General features: G+C 40.9%; 1 protein-coding gene across 15 annotated transcripts in view; it reads right to left on the reverse strand.

The window, feature by feature from the left end:
- Window positions 1-15,250, reverse strand: part of prdm16 (PR domain containing 16) — a 716,909-nt gene that overhangs the window by 13,998 nt on the left and 687,661 nt on the right. For all 15 annotated transcript variants that reach the window (XM_043676051.1, XM_043676064.1, XM_043676050.1 and 12 more), the window contains one exon: window positions 294-536. In XM_043676051.1, coding sequence (XP_043531986.1) covers window positions 294-536 — 243 coding nt within the window. The remainder of the gene's footprint in view (window positions 1-293; window positions 537-15,250) is intronic.

Genomic DNA, 15,250 nt, shown 5'->3' on the forward strand with positions numbered 1-15,250 from the left:
TCCCATGGATGAGTTAGTAGGTTAAGCGCTGTGTGAATGGGCTAAATCAGTTTGTATTCTTACACGAGGTTTACATCTATGAGTGCAGCAATGAGACTGACCAGTTTAATTTAATGTTCAGGCACTTTGATTCTTAGGAAAACAGAACCAGCAGAGTATGAGACCACTCCATCACCTTGTGGACTTCTCAACCCACACCTGTTAAACCAACCATTCTTAGGATGGGTAGCATGCTTTTGATGAGGATATGAGGAAGAATACATGAAGACAACAGCTGTATGGGTTTCACAAACCTGTGAGCCTGCTCATAACCCAGGGTGAGTGGGGCATGATGTTCCTCTTCATTTTCTCTATACTGGACTCTGGCATCAGTCTTCGGTGAAACAGGGTCATCCTGGGATTTTTCTGTCATGCTCTCATCCTCCTCTTCATCGTCTTCCTCAAGTTCCTCCTCATCGTCCTCGTCATCTGCCTCTTCTGCTTTCTGATTGGTCAGTGGGTGATCTGGCTCTTGGTGGCCACTTTGTGCCTCATGCCTGAAGAAAGGACAGAGCAAAACAAAAATGAAATGGTTTTGGAGATTGGAGTCAATTAGATAAGCCTCTTTCATCATTTAATTCTGCTCAGTGTATCGCAACTTGACTACGTTGTGGTGATGTCTAGAAACGTTAACTAATTCTATTTCTTTATGTTTCTTGTTTAATAGATGAACACATTGGGCTTTGACTTCTGAAATTTGCATTTCAACATAGTTTGGACTGATAGGCTGAATATTGTCTCCCCCTGGTGGTTGGAAGATCCTATCTCAACTATGTGGGAGGTACCCAGCTTCTGGAGGCTTAATGTAATACTCATGACAGCAGCTGTTAGTAATAGCTCTGCGGTTTGTCAGTTAAAGTTCCTGAAAACCTATGTATTGTTTATTTAATTGTCTCAGTACCTTGTCTTGCACCATCTTCATATTACTTAGTTAATCTTTCCTGCCTTCCATGCAAACACAAACCTTCCTTTTTAGCTCGTGCCTCCTCCTTTCTCTGTTCTGTACAGAAAATAGTTTCCAATTTTTATGAAAGATCACTGATTTGAAATGTTAACTCTGCTTCTCTCTCCTCAGCAGCTTCCTGACTTACACTCATCTTATTTCAGAACACCTGAAGTATGACGCTCCGCTGGATGAGACTCCTCTGTGTAAACCAGTACCTTCATGTTTACCCAAACCGTTAAGTACCTGCCGAGAAATGTAACATTTGTACATTGTAGTTTGTTGTAATAAATGTCTGTTGGATTGTTCAATGTGATGCTCAGTTTCTTACATTATATGACATAGCATAAGGATTGCCACACTCAGTGAAACACCCTATTGGAGGTATACTGACAACAGCCACCAGGGTGGTTGTGTGTAAAATGGAGATAGTGCTGTGGTAAGGGATTCTATACCCTAGATGTTGGGTTTATGACACAGTATTGCATCAAATTCAAAGGCTTTGTTCTCCTGCTTATTGTACTATACCTGATTCCAAATCACTCAAGTTAGGAAAGTATTTCGTTCTGCAACGCAAACTCGACTCTTCCTGACAGACATATAACAGAGACGTGAAGCCCAATTCTGTAGGACTCCCCTTCACAAAGAGTCAGGTAAATTCACTTGGGGCCCAGCCTTTTCTTTCCTAATCTTAAAGTATTTCCTGACATTGGATGCTCACAGCTTTTCAGTATTGCATAGTATCACAGAAGATAGGAGCAGGAGTAGGCCAACTGACCCCTCAAACTTGCACCATCATTCAATTATCAAACTTAATACCCTAATCCCACCCTCCTTTCATATCCCTTGATCCCTTTAGCCACGAGAACTATATCTACCTTCTTCTTGAAAACAAGTATACTCAAATGGCCACCCTTTTCAGTGGAGTTGGATAGGTGCCAATAGATTATTCAACCCCATTCACCTCCAAGACCCATCAATTCTGAGTCTCATGTTTGTTTGAGCACGGTATTCACTGGAAGGTTTTGAATAATGATCATAAATGGAAGGCCTGGTTATGTCTGCCCCCATGGAATCCTGATGTTAGTGGACTGTTCCCAGTGTGTGTCCAATCAGTAGAACTTATATGGTTGCAGCATACAGCATTGCTAATTCTCCACCATGTCCAAGCCAGGATTGTGATGGAACGATTTCCACAGCCTGAATGAGTTCAATTGGAAGAGGATCCAGCAATCCTCATCCCCTTTGACTGGTGGCCCATCCACTCTATTAAACATCTGCACCCTCTACACTGACACACAACGGCTGCACAACCTGGGAGGTACTGCAGCAACTTGCCAAAGCTCCTTCAGCAGCCTCCCCTAAACCTGCAACCACCACCATCTCGGATTTTAAGGACAGCAGATACATCGGAAGATTTGCTTGTAAAAACACCCAGCCTCTCAAGTTGGACATATATCATTATTTCTCACTGTTGCTGTCAATAGATTGCAACTTCTTAATCTAACAGAAATGTGGGAACACCTTTCCCCACCACAACAACAAGAGCAGATTCACCATCACCCACTCAATAGACGAGAGATTTGGAGAGAGGAACCAGTCAACAGGCAGAAGAAGTACAATCTCAGGCTGAGTTGGGCTTTTCTCCATGCTTTAGCCTTTCCCCTCGCCTACTTCATTGGGATGTGGTTGGATCTCGTTCTTAACTTGCTGGGCAAACAAAAAAATTCAAATGAAACCACAAATAACTTGTGCTCGGAGGAGTGACTGGTGTCTTTCACTTGGGTGAGATTTTAAATTATTGAGCTCAGTCTAAGGACAGGTTTGGATCCTGGATGCTGGGACAGCAAGACTAGGTGCAGACAAAAAAAAAAGCATATTTTAGTTAGAAGAGACAGCAGCTTAATACATACTCCAGATGAATGGTTAGACAAGAGAGGAGTTACTTTATTTGGACTGTATCAACTGGCAAAAGCCACTCAAACATTTTGACTCATTGCTCTTTCCCACTATTCCCCCAAATCCCTGCAGAGTTCAGGGATTTATGAGTAAGCCTTTATTCACAGCTGGCACTCCTATACCTAACATAAAATGCTTCGACTGCAATTGCACAAGCTATCTCAGCAAGGGCTCTTAAAGGTGGCAGGTTTGAGCATAACACTTCCAACTTCGCTGGTGTCCATTCCTTTGTAACAAACACCCAAGGGTTACAGTATCTTATACTTTCGAGTTATTCAATGGATGTTCGTACTACAGAGCAACAGGGGACAGTTAAGATTTACAGTGGGTTCAACTGCGTGAGAAAAAAATTTAAATCTATATCTGTCCAAGTGATTGACGCAAATGTTAAATGGTGCCAATTTACCCAGCCTCCTCATCTGGAGCAGACCTCAGAAGTAGAGCCAGCATAAGCCAAAAAGAAGTTATAATTGGCAAAGCAAGGCTTCAGCTAAACTATCATAACGTAGTATGTTTTGAGTAACGCTTGCAGCCGAGAAATTGAACAGGACCAGGTTTGCAAACATAACCAATCCAGGCCTGCAAAGCTTCTCCCCCACCCCCCCGGACAGCTTGCTCTCCTTCCTATAGAATCAAATTATAGGCCTCAGGTTAAGTGACTTGCAGGGGTGTGAATGGAGAACAATTGTTGGAACTGTCTCTATTGAACACCAAGGAGTCAAAACCAGTGTATCTGGTTAAGCTGGGCCAGACATTGTTGGGGGTTTGGGTCCCTGAAATTGGCCTTCTCTTTATGTCTCTTTTCATAATTTCTACGCCTGCTCTTCTCAAAGTGTACAGTGCTCCATGGAAACAGGGGTCTGTGTCACGTAAACCATCTCAGTCATTGCACACCTCATGAGAACTCTCTCCAGTTTACGTGTGGCAATTTGCAAATTTATTTGAAAAGTGCAGCAAGCAGTGAATGTACCAGTTTTGAATGAATCCGAGCTATAAAAGTCAGTTGCCCTGTGATGTATAAGGAAACTTGCTTTTTTTTGAGTAAATGAAATATTCTTTGTTCCTGTTCCAGGATAACATTCGTCGCAGGATCCTAGAAGGGATTGGAATGCAGAAGGAACTGAAATCTCGTTACTAATTATGACCTGAAAACAAAAGTAACTCACCACAAACGGCACCAGACTGTTGCTCATCTGGTACAGGCTGCGACTCAGTCAGTATTGGGTTGTGGGTTCAACTTCCACTGTGCAGTCTTGGGCCATAATCAGTCTAGATTGACATTTTAGTCTGTTGACTACATGTAAATTGGCCTGACCATGAAGATAAGTGAGTGAAATGCTCGCTTATCACCAAATTCCCACTGAATCACAGCCACAAACATCTTACATAGGCTGCTTAGTGTTCCAGAATGTTTCCAAAATGGAAATGCAAGTGACAAAGACAGTGGTGCATTGAAGAGATGTGATCCTCAAACCAGCAAAAATAAACCAACAGTTAAAGCTCCCATCATGCAAAGTTCAATTTATGCAAGTTTGCACAGGGATGTACAGTTGAATCAAAGTTGTTTCATTAAGGTTATTTAGATCATTGCATGTCTAAATCTACAGCAGCATCTGGCTTTTACCTTCTGCGACCACAAATACTGACTTCCTAACCTCTTGGGTAAAAACACTCCTTCATTCATTACTGCTCAACATCATTGCTCTGCGTGAGCGTTGTGAGGCAGTGCAGGCAAGGAACAAGGAGAAAAAGCTCTCCCTGCCCAAGCAGCACACTGAAAGTGATGGGCTGCCGTAGAACAGAGCTCCATTTACAACACACGTGCTACGCTTTTAGGTTTTTGTACAAATAAACCTGATCCCAAGACAGGTCCAGGGAGAGAGAAGAAAATCAAACCTCTCTCCAAAGGCAGGAATGCAGTTTGTGACCACTCGATGCCACTTCACTCCAGATTAAATAAATTGTGAGCCAAATAAGCTTTTAATTAAAATATATATAAAGCTTGACCCACATTAATACTAGATTTCAGGGCTCCACGCCGATTAGTCTCTGCAAGTCAACTAAGCTTTTGCATTAAGTAACTTAATTTTTTTTCTGTGGATATTGGGTGCTTTCAATGGGGTCAATCACAGTCTCTGAAATACTTGCTTTATAGGAACCAAGTCCCAATTAGAATTTTTCCTCATATCCTTAAGGAAGTACTGTTGAATCTGTATTTTATTTCACGAAGAAAATATCCAATTGTCCTATAGATTCTCCCCTTATTTAGCAAAAGTCTCTCAGATAAAGTGACAGATCCACTGATATTAATTTTCTCCTTTTCCTTTTTACAGCCTCCTGAAGGGTTGCTAAATGCTGCAGGCAGAGTGAGAGTGGTGTTTAATCACAACACTGACAGAGAGCTGGTCTGCTTTGGCCCGAAAGAAAAGCAAACAGTGGATAATGTCGGTCGGTCCTGATTTCAAATAGAACAACATTCTCCTTCATTTTCTCTTTTTTTTAAGAAGCCCTGTTCTTTCATCTGTTGAGTTAGCAGCTCGGGCGTCAGGGGACCTACGTCTGGTCCAGCCAGGCTACCTAGTCTTGTAGCAGGAAAAGGGTCATTTGCTCTGTCGTCTGGGGACAAAGGGGGAAGCAGAGAGGAGGAGGGGGGAGGTGGAATACATTGGGTAATTAGCACAGTCCTGATTCAGCTACCTCTGAACAGAAACAGCTCTTAACTCCTAAAGTGAATTCCCTTAGCTGCATAACTTAACAGTGAACTTTTTAAATTCTGCAAACTAATTGCTCACTTACTGAGGAAACTTTTAACACTTAAGAAACTTGGAAAGAAACTAGAAAATGTCCTGGCCACCTGCTACACCCTGAATGAAGAAACTTGCCTGAGATAATGATGTTTCAGATCGTATTCCATTGAATCGCAGCAGCACAGAAAATCTTACTGACGTGTTACCTTCTTAGAAATTCAACCTTCAAGTGCTGGCAAGGCTGGCTTTTTTTGTTATTCCAATTTTAAACAACATGGTACAATTACAACATCAAAAAGGGTTGTGGCAAATGGAACTAGATTAATTTCGGATACCTGGTCAGCATGGACGAGTTGGACCGAAGGGTCTATTTCTGTGCTGTATATCTCTATGACTCTATGTAGGTCAGACTGGGTAAGCATGGTAGATTTCCTATACTTAAGAATCTTAGTGAACTAGTTGGAGTTTTCTGACCATCTGACTTTACTGATACTAGATTAAATACCATGTTTAAAAATGAGTTAATTTTCAAATTAACCCACACATTATTAATCCGTGGCTCTAGAATGCTATTCCCACAGTACAACAGCAATCTTAGAATACAATATTACACAGAAGTAATTGGCATAATTTCTGTGAAGCAACTACATTTTGTTCAGCCAGAACTGACAGGAATGGGTCCTTCAGAGAGAACATAAAATGTGCTGGGCATGTGCAATCTGAGATCAGAAACCATTTCTTCACCCAATTTTCTTTCTAGAGAATTCTAAAAAAACGTGGGCAGTTTAAAGCAGCCAAGTTCAGTTGCTGAAGGATGCGAAAATAGTTGGGTGCGTGGATGTCTTTCTCAGTAATGCATATCCATAATTTAAGCGTTGCCCTGACTGAGTGCTAGAACTCTAGCCTCTGACTCGGAGAGTTGTGAGTTCAAGTCTTACTTCTGACATGTGAGGGTGGCAGCTAACATGAAAGGAAATCTAAATGGCTTTTACCTTTTATACTGTGATAAATGTGGGGCTAATTTGGGCTCAAAATGGAGATTTATGCAGGAGGAATATCTGCAATACTAACTGAATTCTTTACATCTGCTTTTATTAAGGATGAAAATACCACTTAAGCCACAATGAAGGAAAAGGTAGTTGTGGCACTAGACGTGATGATAAAAAATGATAAAGAGGAGACACTGGCTATGTTTAAAGTTGCTAAGTCACCAGGGCCAAAGGAGGCACACCTCCAATAATAATGGTGGAAATTGCATAATCTTTCAATATTCCTTAGATACAGAGGTACTGCTAGAGGCCTGGAGAATTGCAAACGTTACACCTTTGTTCAAAAAATGGTGTAATGGTAAGTCCAACAAATCAATTTCATATCAATTGCAGGCAAGTTTTCAAACATGATAATTCAGGATAAAATAAACAGAGGCTTGCAAAATTTGGATTCATTAAGAAAACTCAGCTCAGATTTATTAAGCCAATATGGTGTTCAATTAACTTTCTTGAGTTTTTCTCTGAGGTTAAGGATCTTCTGAGCAACTATAGGCCCAGTTAAAATCAATATGGGGTAAGGTTCTAGAAGCATAAAATCAACAGACACTTGGAGAGGTCGGTGTCAGTTAAGAGTAGCTTGGGTTTGTAGTCCATGCAGTTGCTCTCCCATCACCTGTGATGTTGCTGAGTACTGGAGTTTCTAATCTCTGGTTGGCTGGCAGCTTGTGTCAGGAAGGTTACCTTGCCCTGGGACCTCTTTCTAGACAATGGCCTGCTGCTGTCCTTTCTAGTGCCTGATGGGCAATAGATACTATGACCATCCTCACAAGAGTCAACGGGGCTTTCTCAGCACTTATTTAGGTAACCTGCAAGACACCCATCAAACCCGAAGATTCTGCCTTTTGAATCCATGACATGATAGCTGGTCTTGATGAAGGTCATGCAGATAATGTAGTCATCATAGACTTTAAAGTTGCTTTGGATAAAATACTACATAACATGTGTGTCAGCAAAGTTGAATCTCATGGAATAAGAGGAACAGTGGAAGAATAAATATAACTTTAACTGAGTGACAGGAAACAGAGAGTAGTAGTGAACAGTATTTAACAAACTGAAGGAAGATATATCTTGAGGTTTCCTGGGGTTAGTGCTCAGATCACTGTCTTTCTTTACCCTGTATTAATTAACTGGACTTGGTGTAGTGGTGGTGGTGAACTGCCTTTTTGAACTGCTGCAGTCCATGTGTTGTAAGTTGACCCACAATGCCCTTAGGGAGGCAATTTCAAGATGTTGACCCAGCGACAGTGAAAGAATAGCTATAAATTTCCAAGTCAGGATGGTGAGTGGCTTGCAGGTGGTGGTACTCCCATGTATCTGCTGCCTTTGTTCTTCTACATGTAAGTGGTTGAGTGCTTCCACATGGAGGGAGCTGGCTAAGCTTCTCTGGTGAATGTTTGCATCTTGTAGATGGTACACACTCTGCTACTGGGCAGATGTGGTGCCGGTCAAGTGGGCTACTTTGTCCTGGAAACGTGCACAGATTATTGCAGAGCAGGGTAATAACCCAGACAGGGTGTTGGCCTTTGTAAATAGGGCTTTAAAAATTATTATTCATTCATACGGGCAAAGCAGCATATTTATTCATTCCAAATTCCCCTCAGAAAGATGGTGCAATCCATGAGTGGTTACACTTATGTCAGGAAGTCAGGAAGGGAAGCAAGTTATGAAAAACCTCTATAAAGGTTAATTCTGGACATAACAATTTAGGAAAGATGTAAAGATACTAGAAATGGTGCAGAAATTCCAGTTTTAGTGAATTTCAGTTCGGTGGATATATTGGTAAATCCTGGGCTGTTCTCCTGTAAAAGGAGAATAGTAAAAGGATATTCATGACAGGGTTTTCAAAATCATGAGGGGTTGGACAGAGCAGATTGGGAGAAATCATTCTTGTTGACGAGAATCAGAGGGCACTGATTTAAGATAAATGGCAAAAGTTGCTGTAGTGATCTGAGGAAAAAACGTTGCGAAGCACATATGGTTAAAGTCTGGAAATCTCCACCTGACAGCATGGTGGAGCCAGATTTAATTGATTTCTTGAAGAGAGAATTCAATACAATCTGAGGAGAAATAAATCGCAGGGCAACAAGGAACTGGCAAAGCTGTGGGAATAGGGGACTTGCTCTGCCAAAGAGCTAGCACGGACATGGGTGCAGCTGCAACAACACCCAGGACAAAGCTTTCCACTTGCCTGGCACCACAACCACAAGAATTCACTCCCTCCACCACTGTCACTCAGTAGCAGCAGTGTGTACAATTGACAAGATGTACTGCAGAAGTTCACAAAAGATCCTCAGACAGCACTTCCACACCCACGATCACTTCTATCTGGAAGGTCAAGGGAAGCAGATACATGGCAACACCATCATCTTCAAATTCCCCTCCAAGCCACTCATCATCCTGACTTGGAAATATATTGCCGTTCCTTCACTGTCGCTGGGTAACACTCCTGGAATGGACTTCCTAATGGCATACCCACAACAAGTAGAAGGCAATGGTTCAAGAAGGCAGCTCACCATCACCTTCTCAAGGACAACGAGAGAAAGGCAATAAATGCTGGCCAGATATCAACGCCCAGATCTCACAAATGAACTAAAAAAACATAAATATGTCAAACAGTTGTGCCTGAAAAGGCAAGTAGGTAAATATTGTTAGGTACCCGGTGCTTAAGGAGTTAATTTTAAAAGTTCCAGACAAGTAGCATTAGGTTAAAACCCTGAAGGAGTTATTTGAAGCTGAGAAATTCTAAGCTCAAACAAATTGTAAGCTAGTATGAAGAATTCAAATTCCCAAGATGATCCCAAAATCCAAGAACTTCTGGGATTTACATATTAATGAACCGAAACCTGCAACCCATTCGAAAACATCAAAGACTTAACAACAATCCAGTTTTGTTCAATATATCATTTCAGTTGCATGACACTGCAATCTTTTTGCTATAAATCCTATGTCTTCTGGTCTTATTCTCCATAACTACCTGATGAGGAGCAGTGGTCTGAAAGCTAGTGCTTCCAAATAAACAAATGGATTTGGAATTGGAAACATTATACCAAACAGCCAAATCAGAGACTGAATTGAAAATAATACCTTAGTGCTGTTACTGGAAAGACAGAGTATTAAGGAAGAAATTCAAACCACCTCAAATACTAGCTGATGAGGAATGGGCAATAGTTGATCAAGTCTTAGTTCCATCTGAGTATGGGAATGAAATTTTATGAGAGGCGCACAAAATTCCCATGGTAGGTCACTTAGGTATTAGCAAACCTCAGGCTACAATATTTTTATTGGCCAGGATTACATGAAATGTAATCAATAGGATAGTGAAGAAGGCATTTGGTATGCTTGCCTTTAATTGTCAATGCATTGAGAATAGGAGTTGGGAGGTCATATTGCAGCTGTTCATTGGTTAGGCCACTACTGGAATATTGTGTGCAACTTTGGTCCCCCTGCTATAGGAAGGATATTGTGAAACTTGAAAGGGTTCAGAAAAGATTTACAAGTTTGTTGCCAGAGTCGGATGGTTTGAGCTATAGGGAGAGGCTGAATAGACTGGGACTATTCTCCCTGGAGCATCAGAGGCTGAGGGGTGACCTTATAGAGGTTTATAAAATCATGAGGGGCATGGATAGGGTAAATAGACAAATCTTTTCTCCAGGGTGGGGGTGTCCAAACCTAGAGGGCATGGGTTTAAGGTGAGAGGGAAAAGATTTAAAAGGGTCCTAAGAGGCAAATTTTCATACAGAAGGTGGTGTGTGTATGGAATGAGCTGCCAGAGGAAGTGGTGGAGGCTGGTACAATTACAACATTTAAAAGGCATTCGGATGGGTATATGAAAAGGAAGGGTTTGGAGGGATATGGGCCGGGTGCTGGCAGGTGGGACTAGATTGGGTTGGGATATCTGGTCGGCATGGACGGATTGGATCGAAGGGTCTGTTTCTATGCTGTACATCTCTATGACTCTAAATTTTTGCCAGACATGATGCACATGTCAAGTGGTGGGAGAATCCCAACGCTTAGTTAAACCTGCGGTTTAATTCCAATACCATTTTTTGAAGAACCTTTTAGCAGTTCTTAATAAATTGTTTAAGACCTCTATCTAAAACTAGGAATGGGAACCAGCGTGGATAATCATTCAATGACCATGGGTGTTTCCACAAGACTTTGTGAAGCCATGTCTTTAGGGGAAATTAATTAAACATGGTAGTGGAAGAGTTAGTTCAATTTCTTGATAAGATACAGGTTACTCAAAGAAATACAATCAGATCAAGGAACAAACTTAATGTTCCAGTTATTCAAAGAATGGTGATGAGTTTGGGAATAGAACAATTTACATCTTCTGCTTCTCATCCCATGCCTCAACAGGCATTGGAAAGATGGCATCGAACTTTGAAGACCATAATTAGAGATGATTGGCAAGAATGTCTTCTTGAATGGTATATTGGAATTCCTAGTGAGTCCACAAGATTTAATTCTTATGAACTAATATACAGACATGATGTTAGAGGATGACTTTAATTGATTAAAGAGAAATTATTAGTACAAAGCTCACAAGCTATGATTAGATTCCCTATAGTGTGGAAACAGGCCCTTCGACCCAGCTCGTCCACACCAACCCTCCAAAGAGTAACCCACCCAGACCCATTCACCCTAACTCTACAACACCAACCCTCCAAAGAGTAACCCACCCAGACCCATTCACCCTAACTCTACAGGCAATTTAGCATGGCCAATTCACCTAACCTGGACTGTGGGAGGAAACCAGAGCACCCAGAGGAAACCCATGCAGACACAGGGAGGATGTGCAAACTCCACACAGACAGTCACCCGAGGCTGGGATCAAACCTGGGACCCTGGTACTGTAAGGCAGCAGTGCTAACCACTGAGCCACTGTGCTGCCCCACGGTTTTGATTTTCAGATGAGAAACTTATTAAAACTTGCAAGTTGACTAAAATGCATTTGAAAGATGCTCAACAAACAATGAAAACTAGAACCGATAAAAAGGTTAAAGGTTTAAATGTTATTGCTGGAGACAAGGTATTAGTGCAGTTACCTATCCCTGGGGAACTTTAAAGACAACACGATGATATGAATTATGTAAGAGTGCCCCAGACATGAGAATATCGTTGAGGGACTATGTAAATTTTATTGTTTACATGACAATTTGGCTGTTTTTAGTCAAATCTGTGAAGAACATTTGTACCACTGACTGATCTATTTGAGCAGCTACAAGAAACCTAATTGGTTATAAATCTGGCGGAAGTGAATTTGTAAAAGTATGTGTGACATGCTTGGTTCTCTTAAAGGTACATTTTCATTCTTTTTTAGGGGACAGTGCAATGTAAGATGTGTGATTTGCCCATATGCAAATAACATTTACTTTGGACTTTTGAATTCGTGGCATATGGGTTTTCTGTGTGCTTGAAAGGGTTTCTGTAGCTGTGATGATTTCTTTTAAAACACAATATTAGAGAAAGAGACTTTCTGTAGAGTAATGGGGCTTTGACTGCACTGGAGTTGGGGGTTTACCTGTGAGCAAAGTTAACAGTGTAGTGAATTGAGTTTTCACATGCAGATTCAGGAATAGTTTTGTTTGGGTTTAGGGGAATATTTATAGTTTGAAAGAAAACCTTTTAGTTTCAGTTTGGGCAGTTTTGCAGAAGTCTTTGCTGAATTTGGATGTCTTAAATAGTTGTGACTAAAAAATTGAGGTAATTTAGAATTGCAAGAAAAAGGTTACCTTAGTGTAAGGAATTTAAGTTAAAATTTTCAGATTGGATGTGTATGGTTAAAACCCTGAAGGGGTCATTTGAAGCTGAGAAAGTCTATGCTCATTTAAGTTCTAAGCTTAAACGAAGACACTGACAAGATGCTATCAGATTCTCAAAATGAGGGATTTAAGCCACCATTAAATTAAAACTTATCAACGTGAAAGAGAAGATAATTCTTCTGGGTGTGAGTATTATAGCTGAGTTTTTTTTAGGATTAAGAGGATTGTACTTTTACTATATGGTTTGCAATCTTTAAATTGGTCTTATATGTAAATAATTTGGTTTATTATAGTTTATCTTCCTTTCATTTGCAAAATAATCTTCTGTTTTACTGTGAAACCTGAATCTGTCACATTGCTTCTATGTGTTTTAGTGAAAGACCACCTCATTAGCACAAAAAATTCTGACCTGTCTAGTAATGACATCAGCTGAAATTGTAATAGTACAAAACACATTTGTCTGCCTAACAGTGACTAGGATTCTAAGTATTAATTGGCTAAAATTCTTAGGGAATCATGGAAGTCATTACATAAATACAACTTCTTTCTTTCATATATGAACTGGGTCAGCTATAGTTTATTTGTATTTCTGTGGCAAAAGATTTTATTTTTCAGACCTGGGTATTTGCCACACCACAACCACAGACCAAATTTAAAAAAAAACACAGTTTAGAAATTGTAGCACAGGATCATCCCTTACAGGAGCAAATCTGGCTGAAGCTGACACAAAACAAATTCTCAGGGGATGGGGTTATTTATATTTGAACCCCTTTATGTGGCTGCACTGATGCTTGGGGGAAATAAAAAGGGGGGGATTCACAATGAATTTCTCAGTTGAACTCCACTTCAGTTCTCAAACTCTGCATATAAAGGTATTTATTCACAAGAAAATATCCTAGCTGGCTTCTAAACATATTCCTTCTTAACATCTGAAAGCACTTCACAATAACGAAACTCTGTGAAATAAAAACAGAAAATGCTAGAAAAATGCACTAGCTCTGACAGGATCTGTGGAGACAGGAACAGACTAAATATCTCAGGTCAGTGACACTTCATCAGATCACTTCATCCACGGCATGGTGGCACAGTGGTTAGCACTGCTGCCTCACAGTGTCAGAGACCTGGGTTCAATTCCTGCCTCAGGCAACTGTTTGTGTGGAGTTTGCACATTCTCCCCATGTCTGCGTGGGTTTTCTCCGGGTGCTCCAGTTTCCTCCCACAGGTCAAGTGAATTGTCCATGCTAAATTGTCCATAGAGTTAGGTGAAGGGGTAGGTGTGGGGGAATGGGTCTGGGTGAGTTGCTCTTTGGAGGGTCGGTGTGGACTTGTTGGGCAGTAGGGCTTGTTTCCACACTAAGTAATCTGACTCTTCCTTTAATCATTCACAGGATGAGGCATTGTGGCCAGGCAACATTTACTGCTCTTCCCTAATTGCCCAGAGGGCAGTTAAGACTCAGCCACATTGCTGAGAGTCTGGAGTGACACGTAGGTCAAACCAGGTAAGGATGGCAGTTTCCTTCTCTAAACAGCCGTTAGTGAACCAGAAAGGATTTTCCGACAATCGACAATCAATTTGTGATCATCATTGAATTCAACTTCCACCATCTGCCACGGCAGGATTCAAACCTGGGTATCCAGAACATTACGTGGGTCTCTGGATTGACAGCCCAGTGATAATACTACTAGGCCGTTGCCTCCCCCCTTGAACCTATAATCTTCAGCAGCATATTTAAGCGGTCTGTACAAACACATTGCAGCTGGTGAAGATTTTTACGTGTGGATTGTGAATTAGTTGCACTTCCAGCTCAAACTAAGGTCAAGATATTTCCCTGAACATAAGGATCAGATTGGATGAACATTGGCAATCTCAATTAACAGTATGCTATACGATGAGGATGCAGCAACAAATGCACATGTGACACTATCATGTACCATATGTGTAGTGGGCAGAGATGATGTGGGATGAGGAGGGGAAGCCATTAATGCACAAAAAAATCAACTTTAGTGTGATAATCTTTGTGCCTACATTCCCAGTATGTACTCATAGCACAATGGAGTTCCATGCCATAAATACCAACCTAAGACATTTATACAGTAATAGAGGAAAACTACCACATCAAAATTAATATTAATTCTAATATTATAAACTTAGAATTTCGTTTCAATATTTTATGCAGTAACAAGATGCACTTGTCAAATTGATATGCTTGTTATGTTCATGAACGAGTTGATGCTGTTGCAGTACATAACTTAAGACACTAGAGGTCAGTGGTGGTGGACATATGACTGAATTCTGATTAATACCATTTACTGAAAAAAGCGTTTTGCTTAGTAGGACAGAGAATTACCTTTTTTCTAGAACTTTATGCACCTTGCCCTCCTCTCCTGTTTTGGAGTATGGTTTCTCAGGTGTTGAGAGGGCTTCTAGTACCTCACCCAGTTCCCCATGTGGGAAACTCAATGTAACATTGCTTGATGGAAGTTCATGACCACTTCTTTGTTTGAATAAGTGCAGGGTGGTGCTCTCCACAGTGTCTTTACCAAAATGTATCACTTATCCAACAACAGCAAAGCAAATTATTTGGTCGTCATCATTTGTGGGATTTCAGTGTGCACAACTTGGCTGCTACGTTACTTACATTGCAACAGTAACTTCAAAAGTACTTCTAAAGCTCTTTGGACCCTCCCAAGGGTGTGAAAAGTGCAACACAAATGCAAACTATTTTGTCTTTCTCCATGCAAGCCTGC

This window comes from Chiloscyllium plagiosum, chromosome 34, assembly GCF_004010195.1.
Source record: "Chiloscyllium plagiosum isolate BGI_BamShark_2017 chromosome 34, ASM401019v2, whole genome shotgun sequence".
In the NCBI taxonomy this organism is placed as follows: Eukaryota; Metazoa; Chordata; class Chondrichthyes; order Orectolobiformes; family Hemiscylliidae; genus Chiloscyllium; species Chiloscyllium plagiosum.